The following is an 18,106-nucleotide window of genomic DNA, read 5'->3' as shown; positions in this document are numbered from 1 at the left end:
TGTTCTCTAAACATGCTCATTTTCAAAGCCTGAACTCACAAGCATAACGTTTTCCCATAATGGCCTCTCAACTGTCATAAACATCAGTGGAGTAAGATGTGACACTCACAAGTCATTTTGCATCTTCAAGTTGAAATTCCAACTTTCACAAAGTGCTTTTTTTTTCTCTTAAGAGCAAACAAACCTGCAAACTTTTGGGTAAAACAACTTTAATGATCGCAAGCTTGAATTTGAAAGGATTTTTAGTCTCTTTGATCTTTTATTTCCAATTCACCTTCACATACTCCAGAGTCATGAACATTTATAATATGCAAAGCCGCCCTCCATTAAATCAGACTCTATGTGAAAGCTTCAAACCTTCTTAGAAGCCTCTGACCTCAAACAGTATGAAAAGTAGCACCAACTGGCTCGGCTGGCCCTGAGGTCTTAGCTTACACAACCAGCTGAGAGAGAGGGGGAAAAAATATGTGGAAAAAAAAATCACCCTACATACACACACACCTTACATCTCAGGCAGTCAAACACACAAACATAAATGCACATCCATCCTTGACCTGATATGCAAAGTGCAATTAAATCTGTTTTGGTAAGCAAACACACTGGGTAAACAAACTCTACTGTATGATGCATGGCTGCTCTTCCTCCAGATATGAGGGTGTTAAGGGTGAAGGAGACAATAAAACATCATGAGAACCATCACCACTCGCAATAGGACTAGTATTTTCAAAGATAATCCATTCTGCTTCTTCTGACAAAAGATAAAACCTCGGGAGCCACCCACCCCCCCATTCCCCACTCCCCACTCCCCAACATATCCTCATACGGCCTGTGAGATATTACCCCTGCCTTATCTAGGGAACATATGGGCCCAGCTTTGATAGATTGTGGCTCTATGAAGAAGAAATCTTTATTCAGGGAGTGACGGTTTAATCCATGTAAACCTCTCGGTGTCTTACACTTATCTTCGCATTCATTTCCTCTTTTTTTTTGTACAAAAGCACAATTTGGCAGTCTTTCCGAAACTATACGCCACTTTTTTAATTAATTAACATTCCTCAGCTGAAACTTGTTCTTGTAAGTGTCATGTATGTGTAATTACCTAACAAGTAACTAATTAGTTTTTCCTGTCATGGATTTAAAAAAAAAGAAAAAAAAATCCCCTCCTCCTTTAAAAAAGCGTTACCCTTCACAGGATTTATCCTCTACACAAATTGCACGTCCATAGAAATGATAAGAACACGTTGTGTACAATAGAGCGGCACTGCATCAACTCAGAGGAATGATGTTGATTTCATGTCATTAGTCTGGTGTGGACATACTGCAGGGTATAGGGTGCAGACTACAGTATCCATCAAGGGTCAAGCGCCATGTCTGTAATTCTAATAGGATCCTTAATTACACACAGTAAAACTGGTTAATCACGCAACTAAATCATTTAGAGGGAGCGAAATGATTTTCTGCTCCAGAGATGTTTACTGGCTTGAACACCATTAACTGGACAAAAGTCACTTTGTGTCGGGGTTTGAAAATGATGAGCTTCAGTGTTCACATCATCATTAAACACTGCTGGATGGACTGGATGGAATATAAAGCTACTTAACTTTCAGTTTTAAATTTCTCACTGCAAAATCTGTATGTACATGCTGTAATGTAAATAAATAAATAAAATACACAATTTATGCAGATAATACTTCAATTATCTTTAAGTCTGTTAGTTGAGATGCTCATTAAAAGACCTCCAGCGGCAACAAGTATATACAGGAACTGTCCAAAATCCAAACATACTTTGTTTGAGATGTTACAAGCCAATTTTAAAAAGTATCATTTCAGAAGCTTGAACCTAGAGACTCCATCGTTCCATTTTTTGCTGCTTATCCAGAGTCAGTGTTGCAGTGTGTTCTTCTCCTCAGCAACGTTTCCCAGCTCCTCCTGGGGGATGCTGGGGTATTCCCAGTCCAGATGTGATGTATAATCTCTGCAGTGTCGGTACACACCGGGGCCTCCTACTTCCCAGAGGACCCAACATCTACAGGGAGGGGTGTTACAGCAGAGAGTGACTCAGACTGAGAGGAGGCTGGGTCAAGGGCCTGGGCTGGACGTCATGAACCAGAGATTTACTATTGATGACTGACAAATGATCGGAATTAATTTCTCTCAGCCAATCAATTTGTAGAACACTTGAATTCTGCATTAGAAATTAAAGGGATGCTGCAAAGATGTGGCACTGAGACAGCAGGGAGAATGATTATTTGACAATACATACCATATGCTAAAGTTCCCATGATGCACCTCTTCTCATACCTCTTTTTAACTTTGAATCAGAATCAGAACTGTTTTATTGCCAAGAGCAGTAAAGGTTATTTTACAGCACAAGGAACTTGTCTTGGTGTCAGGTGCAAACATAAAGGTATACCAAAAATAGAATAAGGGTTAGAGAATAAATAAAATAAAATAAAATCAATTAAAATTTAAATATTCTAGTGGCCTCTACACCTCTGGGTTATGGAACAGGCAAAAAAAAGTCTTCAAGCTCCTCCACAGAGGAAATTACTGTGTTTATTGCCCCTAATGAGTAAACTTATTACAATGATTAAAATTAGGGGACTCTCCTCTTTAATCTTAATTATGTCAGTGAAACAAATGTACAAATGAGTTTTTCTGTCTCCATGGCACCTGAAAGATTCCCTAAGGATTCCCATAACAAATACACAATCCAGGTCACAGAAATAGAATAATTGCTGGTCTGTATTTTCTGGCTCACAGACAATTTCACCATTTGTAGCCCTCTCTTTGTGCACAGAGGTAACTAGTCTATCCGTCTTCCAGAGAACTGTCTCCTCTTTTTTTTCCCCCCATCACAAAACTACCTTAAAATGACCTGTTTTGACTTGTTTACAAAGACAGGCCTTCAGGGCAGGTACTGGTACGTTTGTTGCCTGAGGAAAGAAATATTTGACGCTTCAGGAGACTGGGAGTCTTCAGGAAGGTTGCAGTTTTGTGGGTTGTTTTTCCTCTGGCAACCATGGCGACGCAATGATTCTGTGGGAAAAGAAATGATGGATGAAAGGGAGGGAGGACAATAGATTCTGCGAGTTTGAGTGACAGCTGCTGCTTTCATCTGATAATCAAATTCAATTCGAACACAAAAGGCTCCGATAGAAACATAACCAGAAAAATAGCCACTGAACGTCAGTCCTGGCAGTGTCTGCGCTGCCATCGGCTAAATGTGTGACCCTTGCTGTGGGGTAAAGCCCTTGGCCTCATCACAAACATTGAGAAAAAAAAATCCTTTCTTTCAATCCAACTGTGGAAAAGACAAAAAAGCACAATCATTCTACGAGCAGAGGGAATTAATGAGTATGGAAAGGAGGGAGAAAAATGAGACATGGGATTGTTATGGTGGGGAGACGGTGGTGATATCAGGAGGTAGGAGTGGAGCGAGTAAAATATTCATCATCCTCCCTTCGTCTCGTCAGCGTTACTGAACCAACACCAACACGAGCATGAGGACGGAAGTTGGAGAGAGAGGGAGAGAACTAATCAACATGTAAAAGTGAGTTCTGAAGATAGCGCTAGACTTCTTTTTTCTTTTCTTTTTTTTGTTTCCCGTCATCATTACGCAGAAGAACTTGGTGGCAAAAAAAAGAGAAAAGAATGAGACACTCACCAATTGTGGCAGCTATTGAACTTTCCAGACATGACCCCGTTTTGACAAAGTGCTTGATGGCACAAAATGAAAGCAAATGGTACCTTTTGGGAGGGCGAGCCGGCGACTTTAACTCCCAGCTCTCCAAACGACACCACTTTGAAGTTTAGTTTTCTTGTCTGTTCGACATTAAGTGATAAATGTGAGGCGATTCCTTTGTGTGCTAATGGATGTAATTTTTCCCCATTTAGTATCATCTAAAGTATCATAAAGATGTCACTGGTGTCACTTTGAATGGGACACATCACATGATTCTTTCTAAAGCAGAACAAGGCTTTGCTATTATCCTGAGAGGAAATTAAATGTGACAATTAATCTTTTTTTCCTGCAGCAGACTTGAATCTATAACTAAACATTGTTGGGGAAAAAAGACCAAAATATAATCCAACTTAGAATTAGTGATCTTCTTTTTGTACCAACCTACAGGTGGTGTGGACCTGTGGCCCGCACCCACCTGGTAGTACAGGTGGGCAAAACAAAAATTAGCTTTGGTAAGAAAAAAATAATACCATATGCATATGAAAATATTTAAAGGTGCCATATTGTATCCAGTGAGATTTCTTTGTCCTCTTTGATTATAGCATAACAGGCCTAGGTTCTATATTAACACTGTGGAAGTGTCAAAGCCTCAGTCCACAGAGAAATACTCACAGCCTGTGTTCAGAAACTGAATCTTAAAACCAGCTGTCAGGGCTTCTGTAACTTTATGATGTCACAGTGAAGCAGTAACCACTCCCAAGCCCCAGCCACCTGGACCAAACATCCAGCCTTGCAGGATTTGGTTTCTCTGAATGTACACCTGAAATCTTCTTCCTCAGTCAGAGGAGAAGAGCTGGTCCTCTCCTCTGATTGGCTCACTGACCTGTTGTTAAAGAGCTCCAGAGAGAAGCCTGAGTGAGAAGAAAACTACATTGAGATGATTTTCAATGCCTAAAACCACAAATAAGTTTAATATCATGTTTTTCCATTTTTGTGTGCATTAAGGCCTTTAAGTCTTTCAGTGCTCTGAGATCTTAACACCTGTGATGTAACACCCGTCTGTGTTGGATCAAAGGACACTAGTAACTACACTACAGAATGCTCTGATGGTCGTCATCTCTTCATAGCATGAACTGCTGAATTTAGGACAGAACTTTGAAGTTCTTGTGCACCATCTGCAAAACTGCAGACCGTCTTCTAACGCGGCTTATTTGCAAAATGCGTCACGCACAAGTAAATTAATGAGCCAAGGCAGAGACCAGCTCCTATAGAAGGGGTTCTCAAAGTCCTAATAAATTGGAAAATTGACCATGAGGAGACCCTGGGGAAAGGCCAGGATGGCAAGGTTGAATTTTTTCCCCCCCTTCCTTCTTTTGGGTTTTGTGGCTCTAGAATAACATTCACAGTCTGCGGCATTTGTGTGGAAGCGGAAAGTTTAGCATCTTAACGGGTTCACAGGTTTTAGCTTTGAGAAAAAGTCAATCACACTCACGGTTCGCTGAGTCTGACGTTATTTCAAATGCCAGTTGTGATAACACTATCCGCTTGAAGTCGTACTCGGTACATCGTTCTGTATTAAGTCACCTCTCTGCAATTAACATCACAGACGTTCACACACATTTCCATATGTGGCTGCTTTCAATGACTGTCTGAAATATAATGGCGAGATAGAATAAATGACACAAAACGTTGACTGGAGGTGTCATTACTGTGCGTATGGCTGGCTCAGTGTCATCCTCTGCCTGGTGAATCATGAACCTTTGGTAATGCCTCCCACCATGACTCTCTGAGCTGCATGCAGTGCTGCAGATCCGTTCTTGGAGGAAGAAGACAAGTGTACAATTTTTTTTCTTCACATATCCACTCATATGGATTTCAGGACTTTATTGAGCAATAAAAAATATACACCAAGGAAAATACCATTTTCCTTTTCCCCCATATTGTTGTGCTTCCACCTTAAAATCTGATTTAATACTTCCAGATGAACGACCAATGATCCAAAGCGACAAACTGAAAAAAAAATAGGAAACAAAAGGGGAAAAAAAAACAAAAATAGAGCAGTGTTTTTAGTTCAACAACAGAAGTTGAAAACCACCAGACCAATTTGAAAGCATCTCTGTTTTTTTATATCGTTCACTGAAAATTTTGAAAAACAGGTTTCAAACAGATTTGGTTTGAACACGGGTAAAATCACAGACTAGGTTGTCACATCCGACTCTGCCTCTCCGTAGATTTCTGCCAGTTTCTGGAACTCGGGCCCCCAGTCATCCAGGTAGTTATAATCCTGCTCCGAATGCGTGCCGGGAGAGTCTAAAGGACTGATGGATCCTGTGGGTGAGCCCTGACCCTCGTAAGCGTAGGTCTGGAGGGAGTCGTACGGCGGCACGCTGGTGTCCATGTCGGCCTCGACCAATCTCTGCTTGATAAACTCATGCACATCCACGTCGTCCAGCTCCACCGACGGGGTCCGGTGGCTGCGCGGCGGCGGGATGCAGTGCTGCCTCGCCTCCGGACGGATGTCCCGCCGGAACTTGAGCTCCTCGGCGGCGGCGGGGTTGCGCAGGGCGATGATGTCGAAGGCCTCCGTGTCCTCCTCGCCTCCGCCCTCGTCGTCGTAGGTGACCACGTTCTCTCGGATGTCCTCCTCGGAGATGATGAGGGGCTGCTTCTTGCTCCGCCTCAGTGTGATGAAGAGAACCACGATGGCTGCAAGACAAATGAAGAACCACCGCCGGTTAGATATCCCAGGATAGTTCCACAGAATGAGAAAATTAAAACTTCATGCAACAATAATATACATAAAGATTTATTCGTTTTTAAGTTATTTTCCAAATGCAATTCTGAAAAAATAATATTTAGCTGCTGCAGACAAAGGAAAATAGCTTTTTTCAACAATTAAATTAACAAAGCGCTTAGCAGAACATCACATAATGGAACAGCTTGATGTGGTTACAACGCTCAGCCATTTCTTTTATGCTAATACTAATCTCTGTGTGTGCCTCTGTTGTTGTTCTTTAATTCATAGCTCATGACAGACGAACATGCCGTGGTTCGTAAACAGCAAACCAAATCAACACCAGCCAATTTCGTGTGCATATTTATCCGATTTTCCATCAGGACACTAAAACTGGCCAAGCGTCGAGGAGTTGTAAATCAATAATCACATTAGCTGACATTAGCGCAGACGCTGTGATGAGTCTTTGAACGCAAGCTGTTGGGAGGGTGACAATGCACACATTAGCGTCATCTGTGGAGACTCACAACCAGCCAAAATGCAATACATCAAGTAAGGAAGCGTATGGAGGTGCATGCGCCTCCTGCAATCATCTCTCTGCTTTTAGGCTGGAGAGAATGAGCCTTTTCAGTGGAAATACAGCATGATGTTGCAAAAAATGTCTGGTCGTCTGTGTTGATGAGCAGCTCACAGCCTCAAACATCACACCTCCCCCAACTCTTAATGCAGCCAAGTAATATTTGATGACACTCTACAGCTTTGGATCTTGTTTCCACAGCTAATGAGAGCTGTGCCTCTTTGGGCTGATGGTGACCTCTGCGAGATGTTAACACTAACTTCCACTTAATAAAATGGCGCACATCTAAGAGGAGTTCATTATGGTATCAGCAAGAAGAGCGAGACAGAACAGCGTCCCTGCAGAGACGGCGCTTTGCTTCTTAATGAAAGTACCTTGAATGTTAGCAGCATGGGAAAAAAAACAAAGAATCAGAGACACACTAAAAAGAAGGTGATATAAAAGTTTCTCAACATCGTACCTCAAACTGTTACATCCTATCTTTATCTAAACAACAGTTAGATCAGCCTCCTGGGACGAGGCACCTGATAACACCTTCAAGGTGAGGGTTCGATAGAGACGGGAAGGTGGTGGTGGATTAAGAGGAGGTGGAGGTTTCAGCTTTCATAAAGTCAAGGATGCAACGATGCATTTGGCTGATCTACTGTATCTACCCCAGCAATCCTTAATGGAGCACACACTGTGGTGCAGTAAACAGACTTTATAGCGGTTTCCTTTCAAAGACAAGATCTAAGCCTCAAAGTCGACCTAGACTAAAGCCGTGTTGTTTAGTCACAACACATAGAGCCTTTACTCCTTCAGTTCACATGGCCAAGTGTGTATAATCCCATTCAGAATGTGATGGCACTGAATAAGTGGATAAGTGAATCTAAAGCCACTTCAGAACATGACATCGGGCTTTTTTTAATGGATGTAGAACATATTCGCCCCCTAAAGGGTAAAAACAGTTTGTGGCCTCATCACAGTGGATCATCAGATTGACATCAGAGAGAGGGGCTGTCAACACAGAGGGCAGGATCACATCTAATACCTTGCATCCGCTGGAAGACTTTGAACAGACTTTTACGGTCTGACCCCGCTCACATCTGAAGACAATGAGTCATAACTCACAGAATTTTGGTCCGTTTGAAAGGCGTGATTCCCTTGAGATTATTTCCCATCATGCCCTTTGTGGAAATGTACAGGAAGAAAAAAAACTACTTTCTTTTTCCAAGACTGTCAGCTCGGTTCGCCGCTTCCTGTTGAGCTGGAGAAAGAATCATTGAACTCTACTGATTGTATGAACCAAGATAAAAAAATGTTTATGGGAAACATTGAGTGATTTAAGACACAGAAATCAGCTTAAATGGAGGTCAACATAAGTTGCAGGACCCTACAGACTCTTGAGGCCATGGGGCACTTCTATAATTGACTTAACCAATAATTCAGTTTTAGGAAGACATTGTTAGCCAGCAGCTCTGCTTCACTGCCCAAAGTAATTGTAGCTAAAACTGTCTCCTTTGATGCACAACTGTTTCTCATTGTCTTTTTGTCTGATGTCAAAAACACTTAACCTGACAATATTATAGATAACCAGCCTTTAGTCCAGTCACTCAGCTCCCTGTCAGCCCTGAGGCATCACACAGGCCTTGATTGAGTTGTAATTGGAGACTGTAATGGTTAAAATGTGAAAAGCAACACAAAGTTTCATTATGGTTTGGAAAAAAAATGTTGGAATTTTGTAAAAGTAATTATGCACAGTTTGATACATCTACATACAGCCATGGTCCAAAATATTATTGGCATATCATATTTAGTTGCAGAGGAACAAATAACTGGCATTGTCAGATCTCTCAGAATTGAAGGGTGCCCTCTCCAGACTGCTGACTTGAGATCTCTCCACAGGTGTTCTATGGGTTTCAGATCTGGGCTCATTGCTGCCACCTCAGAACCCTCTGGTGCTTTGATTCAAACCATTACTGGGCGCTTTCTGAAATGGGCCATTGTCCTGCTCGACGACACAGGTCTTCTGGGACATTTTGCTCCAAAACTCACTGACTCACAGTCTTCAGATCTCATGGTGCCGTGTGCACAGTCAAGGCGCTCAATACCAGCAGCAGCAAAGCAGCAACAAATCATCAGTGGACCTCCATCATGGAGCCCTGAGACTGTTGATGCTTTTACACAGGTTTGTTTTGTAAACCCTTTAGACAATTCTTTGGCCTTCTTTCTCTTCTCCATGGTCGGTGTGACTCACAGACACAAACCAAGGCTTGAGTGAGCATTCCTCTATTTAAACTGGCTGCAAGATTGATTTTAAAAATAGCCAGCACCTGTTACGTGTCACAGGTGTGTTCAATTACTAATGAAACGAGCATCACATGGTTAAAGTCCAATGAGTTCTTTCAGTTTTGAAAAGGAGCCAATCATTTTGTCCCATCCTTTTTTGGAGCTCTGTGTTGAGTGAACCAGGTTTTATATCTTTCCTCCTTTTGTGTGTGTTGTTCCAAACAAGGGGGTAGATCGGACTACACGCAGGCGTAGTTCACAGTCGGCCATATGAGGACGGGCAACTTGCTCTGACTCTGGCTGCAGTTACAGTGCAGTAGATAGGTGATCCAGTCATCTTCACTAAAAAAAACTATTCATAACTCTGTGTAAAATAAATCAGTATGTAGCTATTACTTTAACTATTTGCATAATGTCACTATAATGTTACTTTTACAAAAAAAAATACATTATTAAAATGATCCGTGATTCTAAATATGCTGCATCATAACTGCATAAACATTCATAAAAATCAAACCGTTTTGAAATCGGACAAAAACTGAACAAGTTCTAGTCATTATATCAGAACATGCACCACAGGCTTAATGCTCTGAGGGAGAGAGTTGTCCGTCCCAAGATGGCCGCCGTACTGGCTACGCTTTGTCATTGGGAAACAGCTGCGGGTGAGTCATCTAGTTCTTATATATATCTATGGTTCCAAATACTGAAACATTTGAAGTTGCAACAATTTTCTAGAGGCGGAGCATTATCTGAAAAATAAGAATGGCAGGGCTGCCAGTATGACTGTGTTTCATATAAATGTCCCGGTGACCTGCATGTGATTAATTTATGCAATAAAATAAAATAAACAGTAACAACAACAAAAAACCCCAAAAGAAATTCCCCTGGTGCACTGGTGCTGAACTAGTCAGGTTAGAGAGGGTGAAAAACGCAATTTGTTTGGGACAGTGTTTATCACTCTGCTTGTTTAAAGCAGCCAATTACACAATGCTAGGATGTGAGTGTGTGTGAGGTGAGCCAGGTCAATCACTGAGGAAATAAGTAGCTTCTGCTTTTTTATATTTACTTCCTCGTGCATATTTTGGAGTTTGGACTATTTGCTCCCACCGTTAACAATTCACCATCTCTCAGTGGTTAAGTAAAAAACATGGTGAATATAATGGAAACTAAAAAATGTTACCCAGACACCAACATAATGCTCCTTTTTATCACGTAGCAGCAGTTCATACACCAACCTGCACTCTCCATGGCTCCTCATCGACTTGTATTTTGTAGTATATTTTTGCCAGTGTGTACTTGGCGCATTGTAATACACCCTCCCCATTAAGGCCTTGTCAGTGGTTCATTCAGGTCATTTCATATGACAAACCAAGGCCAGCTCAGGACTGACTGTCTCTCAATACACCACTTAAGCAGCAGCGAGCATCACTCCTGTCAACAGATATCTATCGCTGCAGCAGTGATGGCAGAAGACTCATTTATGCTGCATTTATACTCCGGCTATTGAGGGTTGTTTAATGAGAGGACTGACTTGCATATCTTAACATAATGCGTCTCATCCAAATATGAGCTGCTTGTCACTTCTTGAGGTTCACCTCGGCTACGAGAGCAAAATTTAAAACACGAAACAGTCAATTGATTGTCTTGTTTTGCTGTCTCATGTTTACGAAACACAAGCATCACCTCTTCTTTTTGATAAATATCACCATGTCATGCCATGTCATTCATCACCTACAGTCAGATCTACAACGGCTCCATGTTTCCTTTCCCTCCTCATCCCTTTAGTCGTTGCTAAGGATTATTACACAGAGTAAGATCCTCAAATTAGCACAAATGTGAACATGCTATTACAGTCAAGTATTTGCTTTGTGTTGGTGCCACAGTCATCTGAGTTGATCCTCCATTAAGCAGAGACAGTGGAAACACACTTCTTGTGCTTGTGTATTTTTAATCCAATTCCTCATTAAAGCCAATTAACTACTGTGATTCTGTGCTATCCTCCCTTGAAACTACACGATTGAATACCAACAATGATCTACTTATGAATATTCTATGCTTTTTTTTTACTCTATGTGTTGAAGGCCAACCTTATCAACTGAGTCAGTTCAGAGATAGTTTGTATCCTCTTTCTGGCTCGCTGCAGGCTTAATTAGGATGGCTTATTAGAGGGCACAGAGATAAAACATGGACATTAATTGGGCAGACGGAAAACAATCAGACACAAACAAATCACGTTGACAAGCAGAGACCAGCAAGAATTCAAAGTGGAAGTCAAGTAAGTAAGTGATATATTCACTGCAGTGCTGGCTTTACCACTGTACTCTCCTTTTTTCCCATCTATATTATGCTGTCTTTACACTACAAGCCTTGATGCCCAATTCCCATTTGTTGCCTGTATCTGATTTTTTTTGACTGCTTATTTACATGTTCTATCAGAAGTATCTGATATCTGCATTTACACCTGCTTTGCTTGCGTGAAACAACCAGATGAAGAGGAAATAAGCGAATGAACTTTTTTAAAGACAGGAGATTTTTTTAGGTCACGTTATAATTCCATAACAATAAGCCTATAAACAAAGGTGAGTCTGGTGCTCAGAGTTTAGACTATATCCAACACTGTTTACAAATTGAACATCTTGTCTGTCCTTACAAAATAAAGTTAGTGAGGTGCCTGTGTGGAGCTGACCTGTTGTGAGATGTGCAGCTGACAGTGAAAGTGACAGTTGTGTCACCATCCAATCCTCCGTCGCTCACATAGTGAGGACAGGACAAAGCCTCTTGGACTGTTTGTTTTTCCGCTCTTGGTTTCTAATCGTCTTGTTTCAGTTTGTGCCGGTTGGTAAACGTGAAATCTGGTGTTTCTCTCTCCTTCACACTCCCTCTTGCCCTCAATCCGCATAGAAAAAAACAGACGCGCGGACACCACGAAAATGAAACGGTGTACTTCTGTGACAGTGACCACAGCTGGCCACAGCTGGCCATGGTAGTCCAGGTCAGCCCCACGTGTCAATCACGGGCTACAGAAGTTCAACGAAACGCGTGGGCACGGGAATTAATAGCCTACTATTATTATTGATTACGTACGACACGCATTGCCGGGAAAGATCTAATCTGTCTGTTTAGACAACAGACACATTGGTGGATATCCGATTATCTGATTTATTTCCACATATGACGCCGGCTTGAATCAGATATATTGGACAGTCCGTCACCGTCACTACTCCCGTTTTATAGCGAAAATGTTGTAGATGACAAAAAAAAAAAAACACCGACAAAGGCACTTTGGGCATCAATGGGCAAAGGGGCAGGTGCTCCAGCACCCCCGTCTGCAGCAATTCGCAGTCCTCCATACATTTGCCTGGCTGCAGCCATTTCCGATTCTTTGTGAATAGGTCTTACTGAGTTAGGAGTCCTCACGAGGACTTTTAAGCTCTCCCAGACTTAGGAGCTACTTTTAGGCCTAAAATACTTTGTGAATTACTCTTATTTTAAAAAACTAGGAGTCCTAAATTTAAGACTGACACGCCCACTTTTTTTAGGAGTTGCTCCTAAATTCGGCCCTTAGGAGCTACTTTTAACCTTAAGATTCTTTGTGAATACGGCCCCTGATCTGTGCCACTTGAGAGGAACAAATTGGAATTGGGCCACTTGAACCATGCAGTGTAAAGACAGCCTTAGTAAGACCTTTTGTTGATGCTTAACATGTTTGCACAGTTTGTTCTCAACCTTGGGCTTTTTCATTCAGGTCAACGATTCATTCCTTTAAACTATCTCAAGGTTTTAGCAGCAAGGAAATAGACGTGATAGAGAACAGGTTGTTGGTAGCAGCCTGTAAAGGAAACATCCCTCATTTATATCAAGAACTATTTGATCAAACAAACTTTTTGATCTTTCAAGATCATCATTTTTTGCATAATCTATGAGCACATTCAGCCCTTCTCTATCCGAGAAGACACATTAGGGCAAGGTGTTCAAGCATGCCAAATGCACTGTGATCGTAATGTGACTGAGTATCAGTCAGGTGTTAATGCAGTCCCTACAGTGAGTTCATACTGTTAGGAGAAACACCTGTCTCTCCTCACGGCCCTGCAACAAGTCTGAAGTCTGCTAGAAGCACCTCCATCTTTTGCGAACCGAGATCCGACCGCAGTGACGGAAGAATCCAGATAATGAAAACTATCAATGCATGGACTGTGGATAGGATGCAGTGTTAATACCAGGTGTTAATAAGCAGTGAGGTTCGATACTTAGCTGACAGGAAGGAGATACAAACGGCATACAGAGGAAGGGAGGCATGACACGCAGCACAAGCCCCCAGTAGGATTTCAACCTGGGGATACTGCAGCGTGCGTCTAAGTCCACTACAACACCAGGAACGTACGTAGCGGGGATCAATTCCCGGCTCTCCCTCCTGTTTCTCCCTTTCTCCCTCTTTCTCTCCCTCTGTCCTAACTAGACTTTGTCTTGTAGTGACGATTAGTGATTCAGCGTGTGTCTCTCACTCAAGCTTTTCGCTCCCAAACAGCGGTGATGGCCTTTTGTTCGCCTCAGCCAGAGACTTAGGCGTAGAGGAGGCAGACAGCCAGTATGAATATGCATAACCTTCACGCGCTAATGTCCACAGACAATCGCTAAAGGAGAGGAGGGGAGAGCGGCGACGGTGAAGCCGTGTTATTAGACGGGTTTGTCTAATCGTGTTCTACTGCGGTTCCGTTTGCAAAGGCGTGGGGGGGGGTCTGTGAAGCCTCTCACACTGACGGGAAATTTAATGATTTGATATTTGATATAGAATTTGTGTCACATCTTCCTCTTCTAACATCATGTTCACATTTGTGTATGTGTGTTTTTTTTTTTAATCTGACCATAAACCTGACTGTCCATATCCCAAATTCAAAGTGACAATATCACATTTGCAAGTGTGTTTATAAATAATCATTATCTGCCACTTCAATGGCCCGGTTGCCATGGTAACACGGCACGCACATCATTGACTGAGGCTCTGGGCTCTGCGGCGGCTCTGGACGTAAGCTCTGTTTATTCTCACTGCATCTCTTGACTGTTTTTTTTTTTTTTCTGTATTCATGCTGCAGAGCACATCCGTCACACATGAAATCAACAGGAGTGGTATCTGTGTTGGCTGTCACCACGTTCCTCCACGCTTGTCCTCTGCTCCTCTACTCACAACATGCAATGTCAAGCACTTGCCAGGCGGAGGAGGAGGAGGGCGGAGGTAAGAGAAGATTTGAATTGAATTTCTATTTGTCAATAATTGTGATTTAGGTGTTTTATCTGATTTTTGGATTTTGAGCTCCTGTTTGAACATCTCCCCACCCCCTCCACCTAGACTACAGTAGGATTACTCATCCCTCTCCTCCTCTATGAATCAAACCTCCCCGTCCCATACAATTCCCCTCTTTGTACTCTCTCGACTCACCTCTCCTCCATCCTCCTCTCTCTTTGTCCTTCTCCTCCTCTGTCCTTCATATCCGTGTCTTTTTCTTCCACTGCCGCCTCTCCAACTCTTTCCTACTCTCATTCTAAATTCAACCTGTGTTCTTGCATGTCTATTCATCCCTCTCCTCCCCCTCTGCCCTTGTCAAACCATTCCTCTGCTCCCACTATGGTCCACCTCCTTCTGGCCAAGCCCCTCAGGATATTTGCCCCCCGCCCCCCACCTGGGCAGCTGCTCCCACGCCCCCCGCTGCTGCAGTCCCCAAGTGGCTGTCCCAACTCACCCAGCAAGATGACGATGCACAGCAGGATGGCGATCAAAGCCCCCGTGCTGAGACCCGCCGAGGAGAGGAAGGCCTCGCCTTGGCACATCCGGATCCTGCCGTGGCGCTGGCACGGGCAAACCCGCAGGGTCAAGGTGCTGGTTCCGCTCAGCGATGGCTCCCCGCCGTCCCACACCACGATGGGCAGTTCGTACAGCTCCTGGGTCAGATGGTTGAAGCGCCGCCGCCTTGCGATGATGCTGGCCGTGCTGTCTATAATGGGGAAAAAAAACATTCAGGGTAAATTAGACCCTTCGGCTAAAAAGACAAATTGATGGTTTTCTCTCGATTGCGTTGCTCTTTCATTGAAGCCGGCAATTACGTATTTACACAGACAGGCATTTAGATTAAGGGTATGAATCGTCAGCTAAACAGGGAAAAAAATCAATTTCCTGCCATAGTGAATTGTGTATTTTTTCTTTAAAAGTATCTTAAGCCGGTAGATTTCTTAGTGTGTCGGCTACTTCCCCGTGTGCCAAGGCTAATTAATTCCAAAGGTGTTCGTTAACTATTTTAATGTGCTGCAAAAGAGCAGTTCACCTTGGCCTCAGCCGAAAACACCTCTGTTAATGGAACATGACATTAGAATAAACAGACAAAAAAAGGCTGACTTTACTGAGAAAGAAAAAGCAAACACGAGCGAGAGAAGCTCCCAAGGAAAGTGATTCAGCAAGGAAGAGGAGACAAATCAACTCACAGCTCTGACACATGTACGTGCTTGTAAAAAGTAATGTGTTGAGAATGAGTTTATTGTACAGCTTGTTACGCAGGGACTCACTCCCAGTCGAGCTTTAACCTGTGATCTGAATGCAGGATCTGTGAGTCTGTGATGAACTCTGACTGGCCTTCACCCAGAGCTGTGTAGGTCCAATTCAGTCCATATACACACTATTGATAAAAAGATGGCCTAAATACTTCAACATGAACGTACACTAGTCACAATGAACATCTTTATTTTGATGTGTTTCTCATGAAGTAACATGCAGGCTATGTGCCAGTGTCCTCTATACTGCTATAGCCAAGTTTAATTCAGTTTATTTATTTATTTTACCATCAGGAGAACTATAGATAGATTATCTATGTTTTACCTCAGATTGGATAATATGTTGTCAGAGAGAAGGAAGTTTGTTTTAAGCCGGAGGCCAACAAACCTACAGTAAGATTCATTGAAGCGGTTCCAAATTGTCCGCACCATCGGTATCACATGCCCCGGAGCTTATCAATTCCTTTTATCGATGGCGGCATGTTTTTCAGAGCCGAGCAAGTCCACAAATTGCACAAAGGCCTCGACCTCTTCCTCATGTCAAAGCAGGTGTCAGTGTTTGTAACTGTGATGAGAGGATGAAGCGGAACCATCCTTCTGGTCACAAAATATCACTTTGAGAGTGGACTGGACAAGGTCCTGAGTTTGATGCCAGAAAAAACCAGTATGGTCAAGTTGACGTGTGTCTCTATGACCCAGCTGAGGGAGTGTGTCTCTTGGTTTGCCTGTGTCTTGCTCACCAGCCACTCTCAGTGTCGTTCTGTGACTTTGTCCCAGAGAAAAGTGACAGTGAAATACAACTTTATTTATTATGTTTGATAAACCAGCGGGGGGAAGCGGTGTTTATAAACTGCAGCTTGGGAAAGATAACTGCATGGTGCATGGACACATGTTCAGACTGTACGCCCTTGCACAAAATGAAAATCGTACTTTGCAGCAGCAGCAGCGGCAGCAGCAACAACCTCTGTGGAGATGAGCCCAGACAAAATAAGGGCACGATGTTACTCCTCCTGACTATCAATGACTATCTAGTCTAACAGTCAAGGTTTAGTCACAACAAATGCAAAATACATTGACTATTGATTAAATATTTAAAATATTAAATTTTAAATGTTATTTTTTTGTTAAACCACCGTTTAAATTGCTTTTTATATATAAAATGTATAAAATGAAATCTGTGGGAGAGCCAGTTTGAATGGGCTTGATGCAGCAGGTCGAATTAATAACACAGCTGCAGCCACATTACATAGCCAAAGCTACAGTAATTGTAAAATAATGTGAGGACTGGGCTAATTACCAGGCAGCAGAGCTACAACTCTGTGTCACATCCTATTGATTTGATACATTTTACATTTTCTACAATTTCTTATTTATGCCAATTTTAATATACACCTTACGATTCTATCAAAAATGTTCTACTTCATAAATAATACTAATTTGTACCTCAATCTGCTGTGTACAGGCCAAAAACCGACAGATGGAGCAAGCTGGATGGAGCTAGCTTTAAGGGAGGGAGGACTGTAGAGGAGGCACTGGAGTCAGGCCACAGAAGATTGATCAGGATTGTTAAAGATTTGGACCAATAAGCAGAATCAATAATGGTAGCGGTATCGTTAAAGGCATTAACAATCCCTTGGCCAGCTGCTCACCAATCCCTACCCAATCTGAGTCAATATGTTCCACTGACTTCCTTCCCGACCTGTGTAGGATCAATTGAGGAGAACGCAAGATGATATTTGTTACATGCTCTTCTGATAGTTCCTACTGGACATTATGAAGCATTGAAAGATGGTTATTCTATATTTTGATCTTTTATCCATTCACTGCAGTTGTCACATCAACAATCATCATCACAATCCCTGAACTGCAATTTACAGTATTATTCTACTCTACTTTCATATCTGTATATTTTGATGAAAACCGACTACTTTAATGACACTGCACTAGCAATAGCAACAAACTCTAAACACATTAGTTTACTGCTTTTTATTGGAACTATGTTGTGTTTCCTTGTCTTACTAAGTAACACCGCTCATACCTCAGCTCTAGGTGAGTGGTCAGCATTGTGCAATAATGTACACTCAAGTATTTTTCCAGTGGCCTTGAGTTATTCACAATGCTTTGAAGAGGTTTGTATTCATAACCAGCTTTACAACATCTCATGTTGTGGTTAGAGGACTAGCTGCTGAAGCTAGCTCACAACAGGATGCTCGAGAATTTCAACCTATCCCCTTCTGTCTCACCAGATTTGACGGCACAAGTTGATTTAACACGCATTTCATTTGTCAAACACTTCCTTTAAAAA

General features: G+C 42.3%; 1 protein-coding gene across 2 annotated transcripts in view; it reads right to left on the bottom strand.

Moving 5' to 3' along the window:
- Nucleotides 1–5,527: 5,527 nt before the first annotated feature.
- LOC146966813 (cadherin-18) overlaps nt 5,528–18,106 on the bottom strand; it is a 91,351-nt gene continuing 78,772 nt past the window's right edge. The window contains exons 11-12 of one of the 2 annotated variants that reach the window (XM_085763046.1): nt 15,000–15,251; nt 5,528–6,391 (exon numbers count right to left, since the gene is read on the bottom strand). In XM_085763046.1, coding sequence (XP_085619172.1) covers nt 5,883–6,391; nt 15,000–15,251 — 761 coding nt within the window. In that variant the 3' untranslated portion in view covers nt 5,528–5,882. The remainder of the gene's footprint in view (nt 6,392–14,999; nt 15,252–18,106) is intronic. The other variant, XM_085763047.1, reaches the window with a different exon arrangement.

Source organism: Trachurus japonicus, chromosome 20 (genome assembly GCF_045865225.1).
Source record: "Trachurus japonicus isolate A0001 chromosome 20, Traja_1.0".
Lineage (NCBI taxonomy): Eukaryota > Metazoa > Chordata > Actinopteri > Carangiformes > Carangidae > Trachurus > Trachurus japonicus.
The sequence above is the reverse complement of the archived record's forward strand: the minus strand, read 5'-3'. Positions and strand labels throughout refer to the sequence as shown.